Source organism: Panthera pardus, unplaced genomic scaffold, assembly GCF_024362965.1.
Source record: "Panthera pardus isolate Hobbes unplaced genomic scaffold, ASM2436296v1 HiC_scaffold_15, whole genome shotgun sequence".
In the NCBI taxonomy this organism is placed as follows: domain Eukaryota; kingdom Metazoa; phylum Chordata; class Mammalia; order Carnivora; family Felidae; genus Panthera; species Panthera pardus.
Window position 1 is genome coordinate 23,155,857 of NW_026526710.1, and position 13,616 is coordinate 23,169,472.

At 45.8% G+C, this 13,616-nt stretch overlaps 1 protein-coding gene across 6 annotated transcripts in view; it reads left to right on the top strand.

Moving 5' to 3' along the window:
• The window catches only part of LOC109258626 (mediator of RNA polymerase II transcription subunit 15), a 66,995-nt gene that overhangs the window by 24,476 nt on the left and 28,903 nt on the right, over window positions 1-13,616 (top strand). For 5 of the 6 annotated variants that reach the window (XM_019435586.2, XM_053902291.1, XM_053902292.1 and 2 more), the window contains one exon: window positions 12,111-12,162. In XM_019435586.2, coding sequence (XP_019291131.1) covers window positions 12,111-12,162 — 52 coding nt within the window. Of the gene's footprint in view, window positions 1-11,703; window positions 11,882-12,110; window positions 12,163-13,616 lie in introns of those variants that run through there. The other variant, XM_053902293.1, reaches the window with a different exon arrangement.

Consider the following 13,616-nt stretch of genomic DNA (forward strand, 5'->3'; position numbering starts at 1 on the left):
TCTCTCTCTCTCTCTCAATAACTAAACATTTAGAAAAATGTTTTTAAATAAATAAAAAATAAATAAAATCTTTAGAAAAAAACACACACATTTGTGTAGAAGCTTTCCTGTTGACATACCATTTTCATTTCTCTTGGGTAGATACTGAGGAGTAGAATTGCTGAATCATATGGTAATACTGCCAGGCTGTGGGTTTTGTTTTTTGTTTTTTTAAATAAAGATTTTATTTTGGGGGCACCTGGTTGTCTCAGTCAGTTTGTTAGGTGTCTGACTTCGGCTCAGGTCATGATCTCATGGTTCGTGGGTTTGGGCCCCATGTCAGGCTCTGTGCTGACAGTTCAAAGCCTGGAGCCTGCTTTGGATTCTGGTCTCCCTCTCTCTCTGCCCCTTCCCCACACATTCTCTGTCTCTGTCTCTGAAAAATAAATATTAAAAATTTTTTTAAATTTATTTTTAAGTAATCTCTGTACCCAATGTGGGGCTCAAACCCACAACCCTGAGATCAGGAATTTCATGCTCCACCTACTGAGCCAGCAAGGTGCCCCGCCAGACTTTTTGAAAGCAGTTGTGTCATTTTGCGTTCCCATCAACAGGGTATGAGATTCCAATACCTCCACTCCTTATCAACACTTGTTATTGTTTGTCTTTTTTTTATTATTATTATAGCTGTCATAATGAGTGTGAAGCAGTATCTCACAAAAATTGTGGTTTTGATTTGCATTTCCTGGTGACTAATGATATTGAGCATCTTTTCATGTGCTTGTTGGCCGTTTGTATATACTCTTAGGAGAATTGTTTATACAGATCCTTTGCTGATTTTATTTAATTTTATTTTTTTAATTAAAAAAAATTTTTTTATTACGTTTCTTTATTTTTGAGAGGCAGAGAGAGAGAGAGAGAGAGAGAGAGAGAGTGGGGGAGGGGCAGAGAGAGAGGGAGACACAGAATCTGAAGCAGGCTCCAGGCTCTGAGCTGTCAGTGCAGAGCCTGATGCGGGGCTCGAACTCATGAACTGTGAGATCATGACCTGAGCCGAAGTCGGATGCTTAACCGACTGAGCCACCCAGGCGCCCCAATTTAAAAAAAATTTTTTTAACATTTATGTATTATTGAGAGAGAGAGAGAGAGAGAGAGAGAGCGAGCATGAGCACAGGAGGGGCAGAGAGAGGAGGAGACACAGAATCCGAAGCAGGCTCCAGGCTCTGAGCTGTCAGCACAGAGCCCAACATGGGGCTCGAATTCACAAACCGTGAGATCATGACCTGAGTCAAAGTCGGATGCTCAACTGTTTGAGCCACCCAGGTGCCCCATCCTTTGCCCATTTTAAAATTGACTTCTGGTGTTTTTTTTTAATTGATTGTTAGAGTTTTTATGTATTTTGGATCTAAGTTTCTTATTAGATGTAGAATTTGCAAATATTTGGGGGGATGGGGTGTTATTACTGGTCTTGTTTGTATTTTCTTTGCATTAAAAGATATTGATTAGGGTTTGTTGAACTATTTCAGCTTTTGAAATGCAGAACTTGTTGGTTCAGTATTGTTTGTTATCTATTGTTTGATAAGGAACTACCCAAAAGCTTAATGATCTAAGCAGTGAGTTATTTCTCCTGATTCTGCGGGTCAGCAGTCAGGGCAATTGGAATTGCCTGGCTGACCATTCTGCTGGTCTCCTGTGTGACCTCTCATACAGCTGTATTCAGCAGGCAGCTGTGCTGACCTGGAAGGTCCATAAAGGCTTTATTCACATTATCTGCACATTGGTTTTCCTGACATGGCCTCCACATGGTGTCTCCAGCAGTATGGCCTGGACTTCCTTACTACGTGGCAGCTAGCTTCTGAGGAGGAGGAAGTAGAAGCTGCCAGTCCTCACAAGTCCTAGAACCTCACTCAGATACAGGAGATCCTGAGGCCAGTGCCAATCCAGGGCAGTGGGAATTGCCTCTGTCTTTTGAAGTGAGCAGTGGCCTGTTTGTACAGGGAAGCCAGGGATTGTTGGTGGCCCTCTTGGAGATTGGCTGTCACAGATATTCTCTGATCATCTGAGGAATAAGCTTTCCATCCCAAAGGGGGTACCTGGCAGCACAAAAGCCCCCTCACCTTCTTAGCCTCTGCCTCACTGCAGCCCACACTCTGGATCTTAACAACAGCAGTCCATTTCCTTTGACCAAGCTCGTCCTAAATCCCTAACTCCAAGAGGAGGCCCCAGCTATTTGGAAGAGGTTTTTTGTTGTTGTTGTTTTTGTTTTTTTAACAGGTGTTGGAAATTTCCTGTCTTTTTTACAGAGACAGACCTGCTCCTTAGGCACTGTTGTCGAGTGGCCAGCTTTTTTCTACTGCTTAGGCTCCTCATAGAGCTGGCGCCAGTCAGTGCAGTGAGGCCCTTCTGTGAGGACTGGTCAGATGGCAGCCGGGGCACTCTTGTTACCTGCACCTCTGACCTGAGATTCCATTAGAACAACTGTGAAAGAATTGAAAAAGTGGAGACCCAGAGCAGAGAGAAGGATGAAGGAGAGTAATTTCTCTGTTTCTGGATTCTAGGAAGGGCTGGGAGGTGGAAGAGGCCACAGAGAAGGGACTGACCTTCCCTGGGAATCCTGACAAGCTGGCCGGTCCAGAGGTGTCCACCCTGAAGGGAACTGGGGCACTAATGGGCACCTCAGGTTGCCTAGTGTATCTCTCAAGGCAAGGAAAATCTTGAGTGCTCTCATTTAGAAGAAGTTACCAGGGACCCTTGGCTGGCTCAGTCAGAGGAGCACGTGACTCTTGATCTCCGGGTTGTGAGTTTGAGCCCCACGTTGGGTGTAGAGATGACTTACATAAATAAATACTTAAAAAAAATAAAAAGAATTCACCAAATTGCCTGGCATGGGCTCGTGCTTCTAGTGTGGATGTTAGCACCCCAAGTTAAAGCCCTGCCCATTCTATCATTGGCTGGATCCAGGTTTAATGGCCAGACTCCATTTGTTCCCTGTAAAGTGGTGTCCCCTTGCAAGGTTCACGTGTGAGCTCATGTGATCCCACATCAGCTCTATGATGCAAATATAGTACCACTGTCCCCAGTTTCAGAGAAGGAGTCTCTGGCATACAGATGCTAGTTAACTTATCTAGGAGGTCACAGATCTAGGTGAGGTAGAGCCAGGAATGGAGCCAGATGGTCTGGTGTCACCACACTCTTAGCCACTTCTCTTACTGCCTCCCATCCGTCAAGGCAAAAGATACCAAACAGCCACTTTAATTCCTTAACACCTTTAATTCCTACAGATGGGACTACTCTCTGCCTAAAGGAGGCTGATGGAAGCAAAAATAATTGTACCCGGGGATGGTGGGTTATTGTGATAGTTTCATCTCCAAACACTTGAACCAGCCTCTGAAGGTTTGGGAAGATTGGCATCCACTGGATGAGAGCACAGTCAGGGGTCTGGGGACCTCTGTGTCGACACCTACAGCAGCAGCATGTAGAGATGCTTACTACGGCTGGGTGCAGTTCTGAACACTTGCTTGTTACTTGGTTGTTTTTAAATTAGTGTAAAAGTTAAACACTCATTTACTCACTTGCATTTAATATAGTATTATGCAAAAGTAGTCCGTGTTTCTGGTTTACAGTGTAGAAAGGACTAGTACAGAACTAAACCCCCACCGGGAGGCCAAAGTGAAATGCGGGGACCAGGGAGGCTGTGAGCATCAGAAGTGGGAAGCTACCTTAGGAGTAATCAAAGAGGAGGGCCTGAGCTGAACAGCCAACCAGCTGGAATAAATAGGGACGAGCACAGCCTGGGAAATAGAGTCAGGCCCAGTCACACTCCCAGCAAGAGAAGAGGAGGATGCCTATGTACATCTGATAAAAGGAGATGCTTTCCTACCTTTAGCCTTTTTGAGGGACCTCACAAGCCCAGAGTCTGGCTTTGACTGAATCTGAATATACCTTCTGCTATCCATGGGCACCTGTTGGACTGCCCAAGAATTCAGGCATTAGAAGTGCTGCATCTTAGAGCTCAGAAAAGCACAATTGTGTACATTGAAAAATGTGAACACATGAAAAGACTAGCATTTTCTTCCTTCTTTCCCCCTTTTCCTCCTACCCTTCTTCCCTTCCCCTTTTGCTTCCTCCTTTCCCTCTTCCCTCCCCTCCTTTTCCCCTCCCTTCCCCCCCAGGCTCTACACCCAATGTGGAGCCTGAACTCATGACCCTGGGATCAAGAGTCGCATGCTCTACCAACTAAACCAGCCAGGTGCCCCAAGATAAACATTTTCTTAACAGCTACTGAGATCTGCTAGGAAAGCCTAGCTGGGTGTAGCTGGTTCATGAGGAAGGTCCTGTAGGCAGTGCTCCTTTACTCCATTCTGTCTAAATGCATGATAGTCAGGATTCCTGCACCATCCTTAGTAAACATATTTGTTCAGAAGCTTAACTGTCAATTTTGATTGTTTGATTTTCACCAGATATGTTTGCAATAGCATGTATTGAGGCACTGAGAGAAGTATTCTCTTGGTCTAGTCCGTGTGACATTTTTCTCCAGTTCACCTGTGAAGAAACTGAGATGTAGGGTGAGTCAGTGGTAGCATGGAGAGCTAGCTCATTTGCTTACTTGCTTTTTTTCTGTCTTATTTTTATTTTTTGGTCTGTCTGTATTTATTTTTTAAAGTAGTCTCCACACCCAACGTGGGGCTTGAGCTCATGACCCTAAAAGTGTTTATTTTTGAGAGGGAGAGAGAAATAGAGCGAGTGAGCACACATGTGAGCAGGGGAGGGGCATAGAGGGGGTTGGTACAGAGGCTCCGGAACAGGCTCCATGCTGACAATAGAGAGCCCAACATGGGGCTCAAACTCACAAACCATGAACCATGAGATCATGACTTGAGCCAAAGTCGGATGCTCAACCAACAAAGCCACCCAGGCACCCTTATTTATGTATGTATGTATGTATGTATGTATGTATGTATGTATGTATGTATTTTGAGAGATAGAGCAGGGGAGGGGCAAAATGAGAGAGAGAGAATCTCAAGCAGGGCTCAGTTTCAGGAACTGCAAGATCATGACCTGAGCTGGATGAAACCAGGAGTTAGACACTTAACCAACTGAACCACCCAGGTATCCCCTGTGTCTTATTTTTAAATTTAAGCTAGGTAAGGAGACCACTGGCATTTGTTTAATTTTTCACTTTTTGTACATCTAAAATATTTCAGAATGTATAAAAATAAAATGTTAAAATATATGACTCACAATGCAGTACTTATCAAAGGCTTCCTGTTGCCAAGAACACTGGCTCTGGAGCACCTGCTCTGGGATTTGATACACTTCTTGGTATCTGAGGAAAACTTTCAAACAGACATTGTAGAAGTGGACAGACTGATCCTGTGGAAACTCAAGGGATTCAGAATACCCAAAACAATTTTGGAAAAGAACACAGAAGACTCATACTTCTGAATTTAATTTAATTTACTTTTTAAAGTTTATTTATTTATTTTGGGGGGGGTGTGCACATGCGAGCGAGGGAGGGGAGGGGGGGAAGAGAGGGAGAGAGAATCCCAAGTGGACTCCATGTTTGTTGTCAGTGCAGAGCCCGACATGGGGCTCAACCCCATGGAATGGGAGATAATGACCAGAGCCAAAACCAAGAGTCAGACACTCAACTAACTGAGCTACCCAGGCACCCCAATACTTCCAGATTTTAAAATGTACTACAAAGCTATAGTAATCAAGACCATGTCATACTAGCATAAGGATAAACTTACAAATCAATGAGGTAGAATTGAGAATCTGTAAGTAAGTCTTTGTGTTTACTGTTAATAGATTTTTTTTTTTTTTTTGGACATGGGCACTGAAAGATTTCAGTGGGGAAAAACAGTCTTTTCAACAAATGGTGCTGGGACAACTAGATGACTGTATATGAAATATTGAGGTTGGGTCCCATCTTCACACCATACACAAAAATTAGAATGTGTGTGTGAAAGACTTACATATAAGAGCTAAAACTATAAAACAGAAGAAAACTCAGGCATAAATCTTTGTGACCTTGGATTAGACCACAGTTCCTGACATGTGACACCAAAAGCACATGCAACAAAAGAAAATCTGTTAGTTTGACTCATCAAAATGAAAACTATTAGAAAAAAATTTAAAACTATTGTGCATCAAAGGACACTATCAAGGGAGTGAAAAGACAACACATGGAATGGGGGAAAATATTTGCAAATCATTTATCTGATAAGGGACTGGTATCCAGAGTATATAAAGAATTCCGTCAACTCTAACAAAAAAAACCTAATTCAAAGAAAAAAAAAGGTAAAGGACTTGAGTAGACATTTCTCCGGAGAAGATACACAAATGGCCAAGAAGTACATGAAAAGCTCCTCAGCATCATTAGTCAGAGGGAAATGGAAACCAAAACCGCAGTGAGATACCACTTCACACTCATGATGACTGGAGACATTGGGACCTCCTGCGTTGCTGGATGGAATGTGAAGTGGTGCAGTCACTGTGGAAAACTGTGATGATTCCTCAAAAAATTAAACAGTTACGAAATGTCGACAAAAGCTTGTACATAAGTATTCATAGCATTATTCATAATAGCCCAAAGTAGAAATAATCCAAATGTTTATCAGTTGATGGATGGATAGAGAAAAAGTGGTATCTCCATACAGTGAAATATTATTTGGCCATATAAAAAAATGGAATAACTGAAACATGCTATAACATAGGTGAGCCTATAGAAAGAGTGTATTAGTTTCCTGTAGCTGCTGTAAGTAATTACCAGACTTTGGAGACTCCAGTCTCTGGGCTGTTGGCTTTGGCCTCTTGGCCTAAAACTCTGCCCTTGTGGTCATCTTTCCTTTTCTTAAGGAATAGCACATGTTTGCATCTGAGTGATTTTATCAGGCTATTTTCTGCCTGTAGAATTTTGGGAGTCTGACACCCTTCTTTGATTTCTTCTAGTCTCTCTCCTTTTCAGGCCAACCTGGCACTGTTTTTGCTGGTGTAACACTCAAATGCCTTCGTGGGTCTCCTGTATGTGTGACAAGATTCACCCCATTAGACCAGGGATTTCTCCACCGGTCTTTCCTGTATGATTTCTTCCCTGGCCTTGGCTTCTGTGAGATAATTGAGGGGATTCGTGAATCCTGTGCCCAGTCTCCTTGGCACTAGCAAAATTTGTGTCAAGCCACACCCTTGGCCTTTTCTCCAGAGCACACCTTCCTAACAGTGAATCTCCTCATTTTAGCAATTTGGGTAGCCTGGGAGTTTCCCAAACCACCAAGTCCAGGTTCCATTTTGCTTGATAGTTCTTCCCTCAGTTTCTTTCTCTTCTCGCATTTTACTCTGAGCAGCAAGAAGAAAGCAGGCCAGAACTTCAGCATTTTGCTTGGAAGTCTTCTCAGCCGAATATCCAAATTTGTTGCTTACAAGTTCTGCCTTCCCCACAAGTAGGATACAGCTAAACTTCCTGTCACTAGCTAACAAGGATTCTCTGTTTCTCATTTCCTCTGAGTCCTCCCCAGAAACATCTTTCACATTCATCTACCAACATACTATTTTTGATGATAACGTGTCTTCTCCAAGATGATACAGAGCTTTCTCTGCCAGGTTCCTCACTTCCTTGTGAATCCTAAGTGGCAGAGTCATTGGCATGCGTGTTTGCCTGACTCACTCTTTTTTACCCCTTATTTCTTATAAACGGAGTATTAGATGGAAAGAGCCCAGGGTGCAGTGATTTCATTAGCAAGAATATGTCTGAGATGGTGCCATGTATTTGTATTTCCCCACGAGACAACAGCTGGTCAGGAGTTCAGAGAGTGACAGCCTGACTCTTCTCCTAAAAGTTCCCTATCCACTTATCACCTCATGTTCCACCATTTAACTGGGTATTGCAAAGTGGTAATTGTCCTTAATTCTGGCTTTCCTTACACATTTATTACAAGGAATTTTGCTGCGAAGAAGGGTTTTCTTTCATCAACCAGGGATCCTTGGTTGCTTGAAACACAGCCAATTCTGAACCCCCCAGGGATGCTTTCTAGTCCATTGTCCCTTTGTAACCCAAGGACTTGCTACCCTTGGTTTCCCCCCCCCCCCCACCCTGCCAGGGGGGAGGTGATCAATAGGGCTTGGGAATGGGAATGAGGGTAGATTCTCTTCCTGTGACTATTAGGAGCTTGGGGCTGTGCATTTCGTGTATTTCAGTCCATTGCAGTGGTTCATTTTGATGCTTCTGTGTTCCCTTCCTCATGGAGGGGCAGCCCCCAAGCTCCCTCCTGTCCCTCTTAGGGCCCCTTATCATGACTTCTTTCATCTTTTGCAGCTTACTTGCGTCTTGGTCCCGGAATGGGCCGTTCCTCTATGGAGCCCTGGTTCCTTTTTGAGGCTGAAATGGTATTTAGAGCATGCCGTGTGGGCACTGGTGCTGATGGCTTCTGCACCTATTTGTGAAGAGAGCTAAGAAGTAATATGTTTTTGTGGTAACAGCGACAACCTCAAAAACCCCGTAATTTCACACTGATATTTCCCATTCCAGTTTAACCTTACAGGGTTTTACTTTCATTTTAAACATGTATCTTTTCTCTTAATGTGAACATCTTGGCTTCTAATATTAGCATAATTACTTGCTTTACTCTAAAATACTTTTGGGGGCGCCTGGCTGGTTCAGTCGGAGGAGCATGCAACTCTTGATCTCGGGGTTGTGAGTTCGACCCCCATGTTTGGGGTGTAGAGATTACTAAAAAAGTTTTAAAACTTCAAGATAAAATAAAATACCTTTGGAATAAACAGACTAATATTACCACTAATATTGGTAACATAATAACAAAATGTGGAATGAAGTTTAAGATTTCTTTGCAGCTCTGTTTGCCCTTAAAATGTATCCCTTACACTAAGGACATGCAGTTTTTTGTTTTGTTTGCTTTTTCTTTTTTAAAATGATCTCTCAAAAGGTTCTTTTCACTGTATGATTTTGACACCATCTTGATAGTTAACTCATATGTTTCAGTTTATTTTGAATTTTTAGGAATTGTACTTTTTCTTTTGGTTTAGTATTATCTTCAATTTGATTTTTTTTTTTTTTAATGTACATGCTTCCAATGTGAAAACCATATAACAAGGTGTGAAGTCTCATTTCCAGCCCAATCCCTGATACCTCTGGGAGTAACTGTTAATCTTCGATTTTAGTTTATCCTTCCAACATTTCTTTTTGCAGATACAAGCATACATATGTATTCAGATTCCCCATGTCTTATACAAAAGGTAGTGTATAGCGTGTAGGGTGTGGTGTCTAGAATTTTATATGGAGCCTGTGTGTGTCCCTGCTCCTGCTGCTCCCTCCACATCCCTGTTGGGGAGACATCTTTTACCCTTGTCGTTTGGGCCTTCATGCTAGACTTGCATGGGTCAAGCTGGGGTTTGAACTGTATAAAGCTTTTCTCCCCACATTTCTATCTTCTCATTGGCAAACTGGACACCACGCACCTGCCTCAGTAGGTGGTTGGAAGAATTAAAAGCATTGATATATGTAAAGGTTTAGAGCTGTGCCTGGCACCACGTAAATGCCAGGGTATTAGCTGTTACTGCCTTGGTCTGGTAATACCCAGCCTCACGTGCAGCCCTGACACTTAGATTTTTGATGTTGAGCGGGACAGATCATAAAGACTGAGCGAATGTAAGGGACATCACACACTCTTCAGCCCTTTCTCTGTAATAGTCCTGGAGAGGTGGGGTGCTTTGGAGCAGAAGGGAGTAGTAGAATTTGAGAATTCTCACGCCGGGAAGGTCAGTCAGCACCTATGACTTAGGAGCCATGGGAGTAAAATAGCCCACCCTGGGGGACGTGAGCGGTGCAGTCTCAGACCCCAGGGTCTACTGAAGGAGGAACACTGGCAGCAGATGTGCAGCGCTCCACTCCTAGTGGTTCCTGGGTGGCCTGGCTTTGCGAGAAATTTGGAGATGTATTTAACCTGCAAGAAAACCTCTTGGCAGCCGCGTGACTGCTTTCTGTGCCCATGTCTACTGTGAGGTGGCCAGATCTGTGCCCCAGGCCTTCTCAGGCTGGTCTAGTCTGGTCCCCAGAGCCTCCACTCTACTCACTTGGCAGTGAGTGGGGTGGCCTTAGCCAGGAACAGACCACTCTGGCCATCCAGCTCTGGGCCAGGGACTGCAGTAGGGCTTTGAGTACCCAGTCCTGGTTCTGTATTCAAGGCTTTGGGGACATGCTCCTGAGCCCCATTTTTATTGTATCTTGTGTCTGAGTAAAGTATCTAGTTGCTTTTTCAACCTGCTTCCTCATTTTATCTTTTCTTTTTTAATACTTATTTTTGAGAGAAAGAGTGAGAGTGCATACAGGTGGGGGAGGGGCGGGGAGAGAGGGGAGACAGGATCTGAAGTGGGCTCTGTGTGGGCAGCTTCAGCACTGACGGCAACGAGCCCAATGCAGGGCTCGAACTCACAAACTGCGAGACCGTGACCAGAGCCAAAGTTGGACATTCAGCCGATTGAGCCACCCGGTCACCCTTTGTTTTATCTTTTATGGAAATAGATAAAACTCAGCAAGTTCTTTTAAGGTATCCCCAATTTAACAGATGGCCCAAGGCCCTAACAAGATGTCAGACATTGACCTGGCAACCTCCCAATTTTTGTCCCCTTGTACTTGGCCGCCTTACTTCCTGAGCTTCCTTCAGGCCCGCCACCTCCTTGCTCCCTGCTCACCACACTGCTGTCCTTCAAGGACCAGGTGATCCATAGGCAGGAGTTCCCGGCTCTAGGGGGGCTCCCTTTACCCTCGGCATATTGTCTTTCCTACTGGAAATTGGTGGGAGGAGTTGGAAATTGGGAGTGTTGACAACACCCGCTAAATGTCCCTTTGCTCCAGGAGAGGCTCACTGTCCCTCTCTTTGTACCTGCCCCCCTTTGCACGTTCTTATCCCAACTTTGCCTTTCCCCCAGGCCTTTTCCCCTCGTGTTTGCCTCTGCTGATTCCCCTGGCCAAAAAAGAGTGGTGGGGTGAAGTTTGGGGGTGAGTGAGGAGTAATGAAGATTTAGAAAGTGTGCTTATATTTTTTCATTCACCTGAGACCACTTTTCCCCAAAGGTGTTCTTAAGACAGTGGGTTTACTCTTGTGCCTGAGTTCACTGGCATGTGTTCCCAGGGTAGTACCTCCACAGATGCTGCGCGCAGCTGGGTTCTGGGTTGTGTGGATGTCATCCCATCAGCCTGCTGTCTAGTGGCCTCTCTGTGTCACAGTGACTTAGGAGGGTCGTGCAAGCAGGATGGAGAATGAAGGCTTTGCCTTATTGGGGCTGCCTTGCCAGAGGAACGGGTATTTCAAGGAGGGGAAGGATGGGACAGCTTCGCTGAAATAAGAATTTAACTCAGACATTCCTCTGTTGACCACAGGACAAACTCACAGTAGTGATTTCCCCAAAACACCTGGGAGCGAGTGTCCTTAGTCGCAAAGAGGTCAATCAGTAGAAGGCAGGCTCTGCTGTGCAGTTCCAGAAACCCGGCAGCTGGCAAAAAGCGGGCCCTCGGCAGTGGCCTTCACCTGCCACCCTTGAGTGGCACTGTGCCTTCTCCCTTGCCTGTGCAGTAAATTCAGATTAACACAGCTTCTCTGAAAAGTGCAGCCAGGGGCGCACAGCCAGATTTGCATGCAAGCACGTCAGCAGTGAAAGAGCAACAGGCCGGGTATTAAAAGCGAAAGTACTTGGATACAAATAGTGCAAAGACAAAAGCGGCCTGCCTATGTCGACTGCTGATGTGCCTTGTGACCTCAAGCTGGCCCCTCATCCCCTCTGGACTTGCCGTCCCCCCTGTGAGAGGAGGGGCGCCTGAGCTGGCTGGCCGTCCTCTCCGTTGAGCCTTTGCAGCAGAGTGGAAGGAGCAGCGGTTTGACGCCTCTCGGTATCCCTCTTGGCTTTTTCTTTGTGCTTTTTGTTGGCCCGCCATAGCTGAGCATTGACAGCTCTTCTCTGAGAGATGGATTCCAGAGGAGGCCGCGCCAGGCGAGAGCCGGCAGCCTTTCAGGAAGAACCCTCAACTCAGTGACACAGCAGTGTAGGGGGTGGGAAGGGGCGTCACATGACTTCACTTCTTCACCTGGGATTAAACTGCTTCCTGTTTTTGCTTTTAGGACGAATACCTTTCTCTCGTGGCCAGGCTTATTATCCATTTTCGAGACATTCGTAAGTAAAATTTTACATTTCTGGGTGGTTTTGATTGCCAGGAGAGGCTGGCCCTTTCCTGGGGTGGTGGGGGCTTTCTTGGCCACAGTGCCTGAGGCAGAATGCCTGTGTAAAAAGCTCCTGCTTTCTGGGAAGTTCGACATTGCTTTGCATTTGATTCCGTCTCCCATCCTCTTCAGAGCTTCAACCTCAAAAATGCTGATTTTGGCATAATGGAAATGTTAGCCTCCAAGTGGTCTGGACTGCTATTTTTGCTTGTCCATTTAATCTTCTTTTTCAAAAGACTGTGGCTTTTGTCTCTAGGCAGTTCTTAAAGAAGCCAGGTTTACCCTGGAAAAGAAACTTCCTTCCCTAGGAGTTGGCTTTATTGGCCCATGGGGGTCTGACCCAAATGTGTGTTCCTGTCAGGCAGGAACTTCATAAGTCTTGCCTCTGGCTCCCTGCCCTGGTGAGGGTCGCCTGGTGCCTGCTGCCTTCCACCCGCTCTGCTTCCCAGGGTCCTGCTAGGGTCCTGTCAGCCCAGCCTGGCAGCAGCCATGGCTCTTTAAAAGTGTGTGTCCTCGCAGACTGGGCTCAGGGGTCTTGGTGGTCTTTTGTGTGTTATGCATAAGCATGGAGGACAGTGACTGTTCCTGGATGGTCACCATATCTAAAGTCTCTAAAGGAAACCAGGCTGGTTCAGCGCTCTGAGGTTTCAGCCAGCAGTGCCTCCTACCTGCCTGCAGTTGTGTGACCACAGGAGATGGGCTCCTCTTGACACAGCTTGTCTTTGCAGCACACAGTTGGCACGTCTAGTGGCTTCTCTTCGTGCTTGTAGAGGTGGCTATGGTGTTAGTAATCTCAGAAAAAAGGAGATGTTGTGAACCCCAGAGCCCCTGTGTGGCCCGTAGATTTTGCTTCTTTCCACACTTTTTCCCAGAATGGCCGGCCAGATGAACTTCACTTGATTCCACTTTCTTTGCTGTGTTTGGGAAGGCCCTCTGTTGTTTAGAACAAGCTGTTGGAACCAGAAGCCTGGGGAATGAGCAGTCTGGATGAGATGCCTTGGTCTGTCCTGGCAAGCGGCTCTGCTTGTCGGGACTGGGCTGGCCTGGCCTGTTTGGGAGGCAGCCTGGCATAGCAGCACACAGCCCTGGGGCCAGGCGTGTCCCTGGCCCACTCGCCCGCTCCTGCCTCACCCAGAGAGGGTAGCCCTGTTGCAGTGCTTTCCCCCTGGTGCTAGGGCCAGCTAGGTGGGGCTTTTAGCCAGCCTTGGCCAGACGCAGTTTCCTCATAGTAGAAAGTGGAGATGCTGCCTCCTCATCAGGGCAGGCTGAAAAAGGAGGTGTTGTGGAGGTCTGGATACCATTCTGGGCCCATTGTGGATCCCTACAGTTCTTGTGTTTGTTGCTCAGGGGCCCAGCTGAGACCCTGATCCCGGGAAGGATGGAGGACCAGAGTAGGCCCAGGGCAAG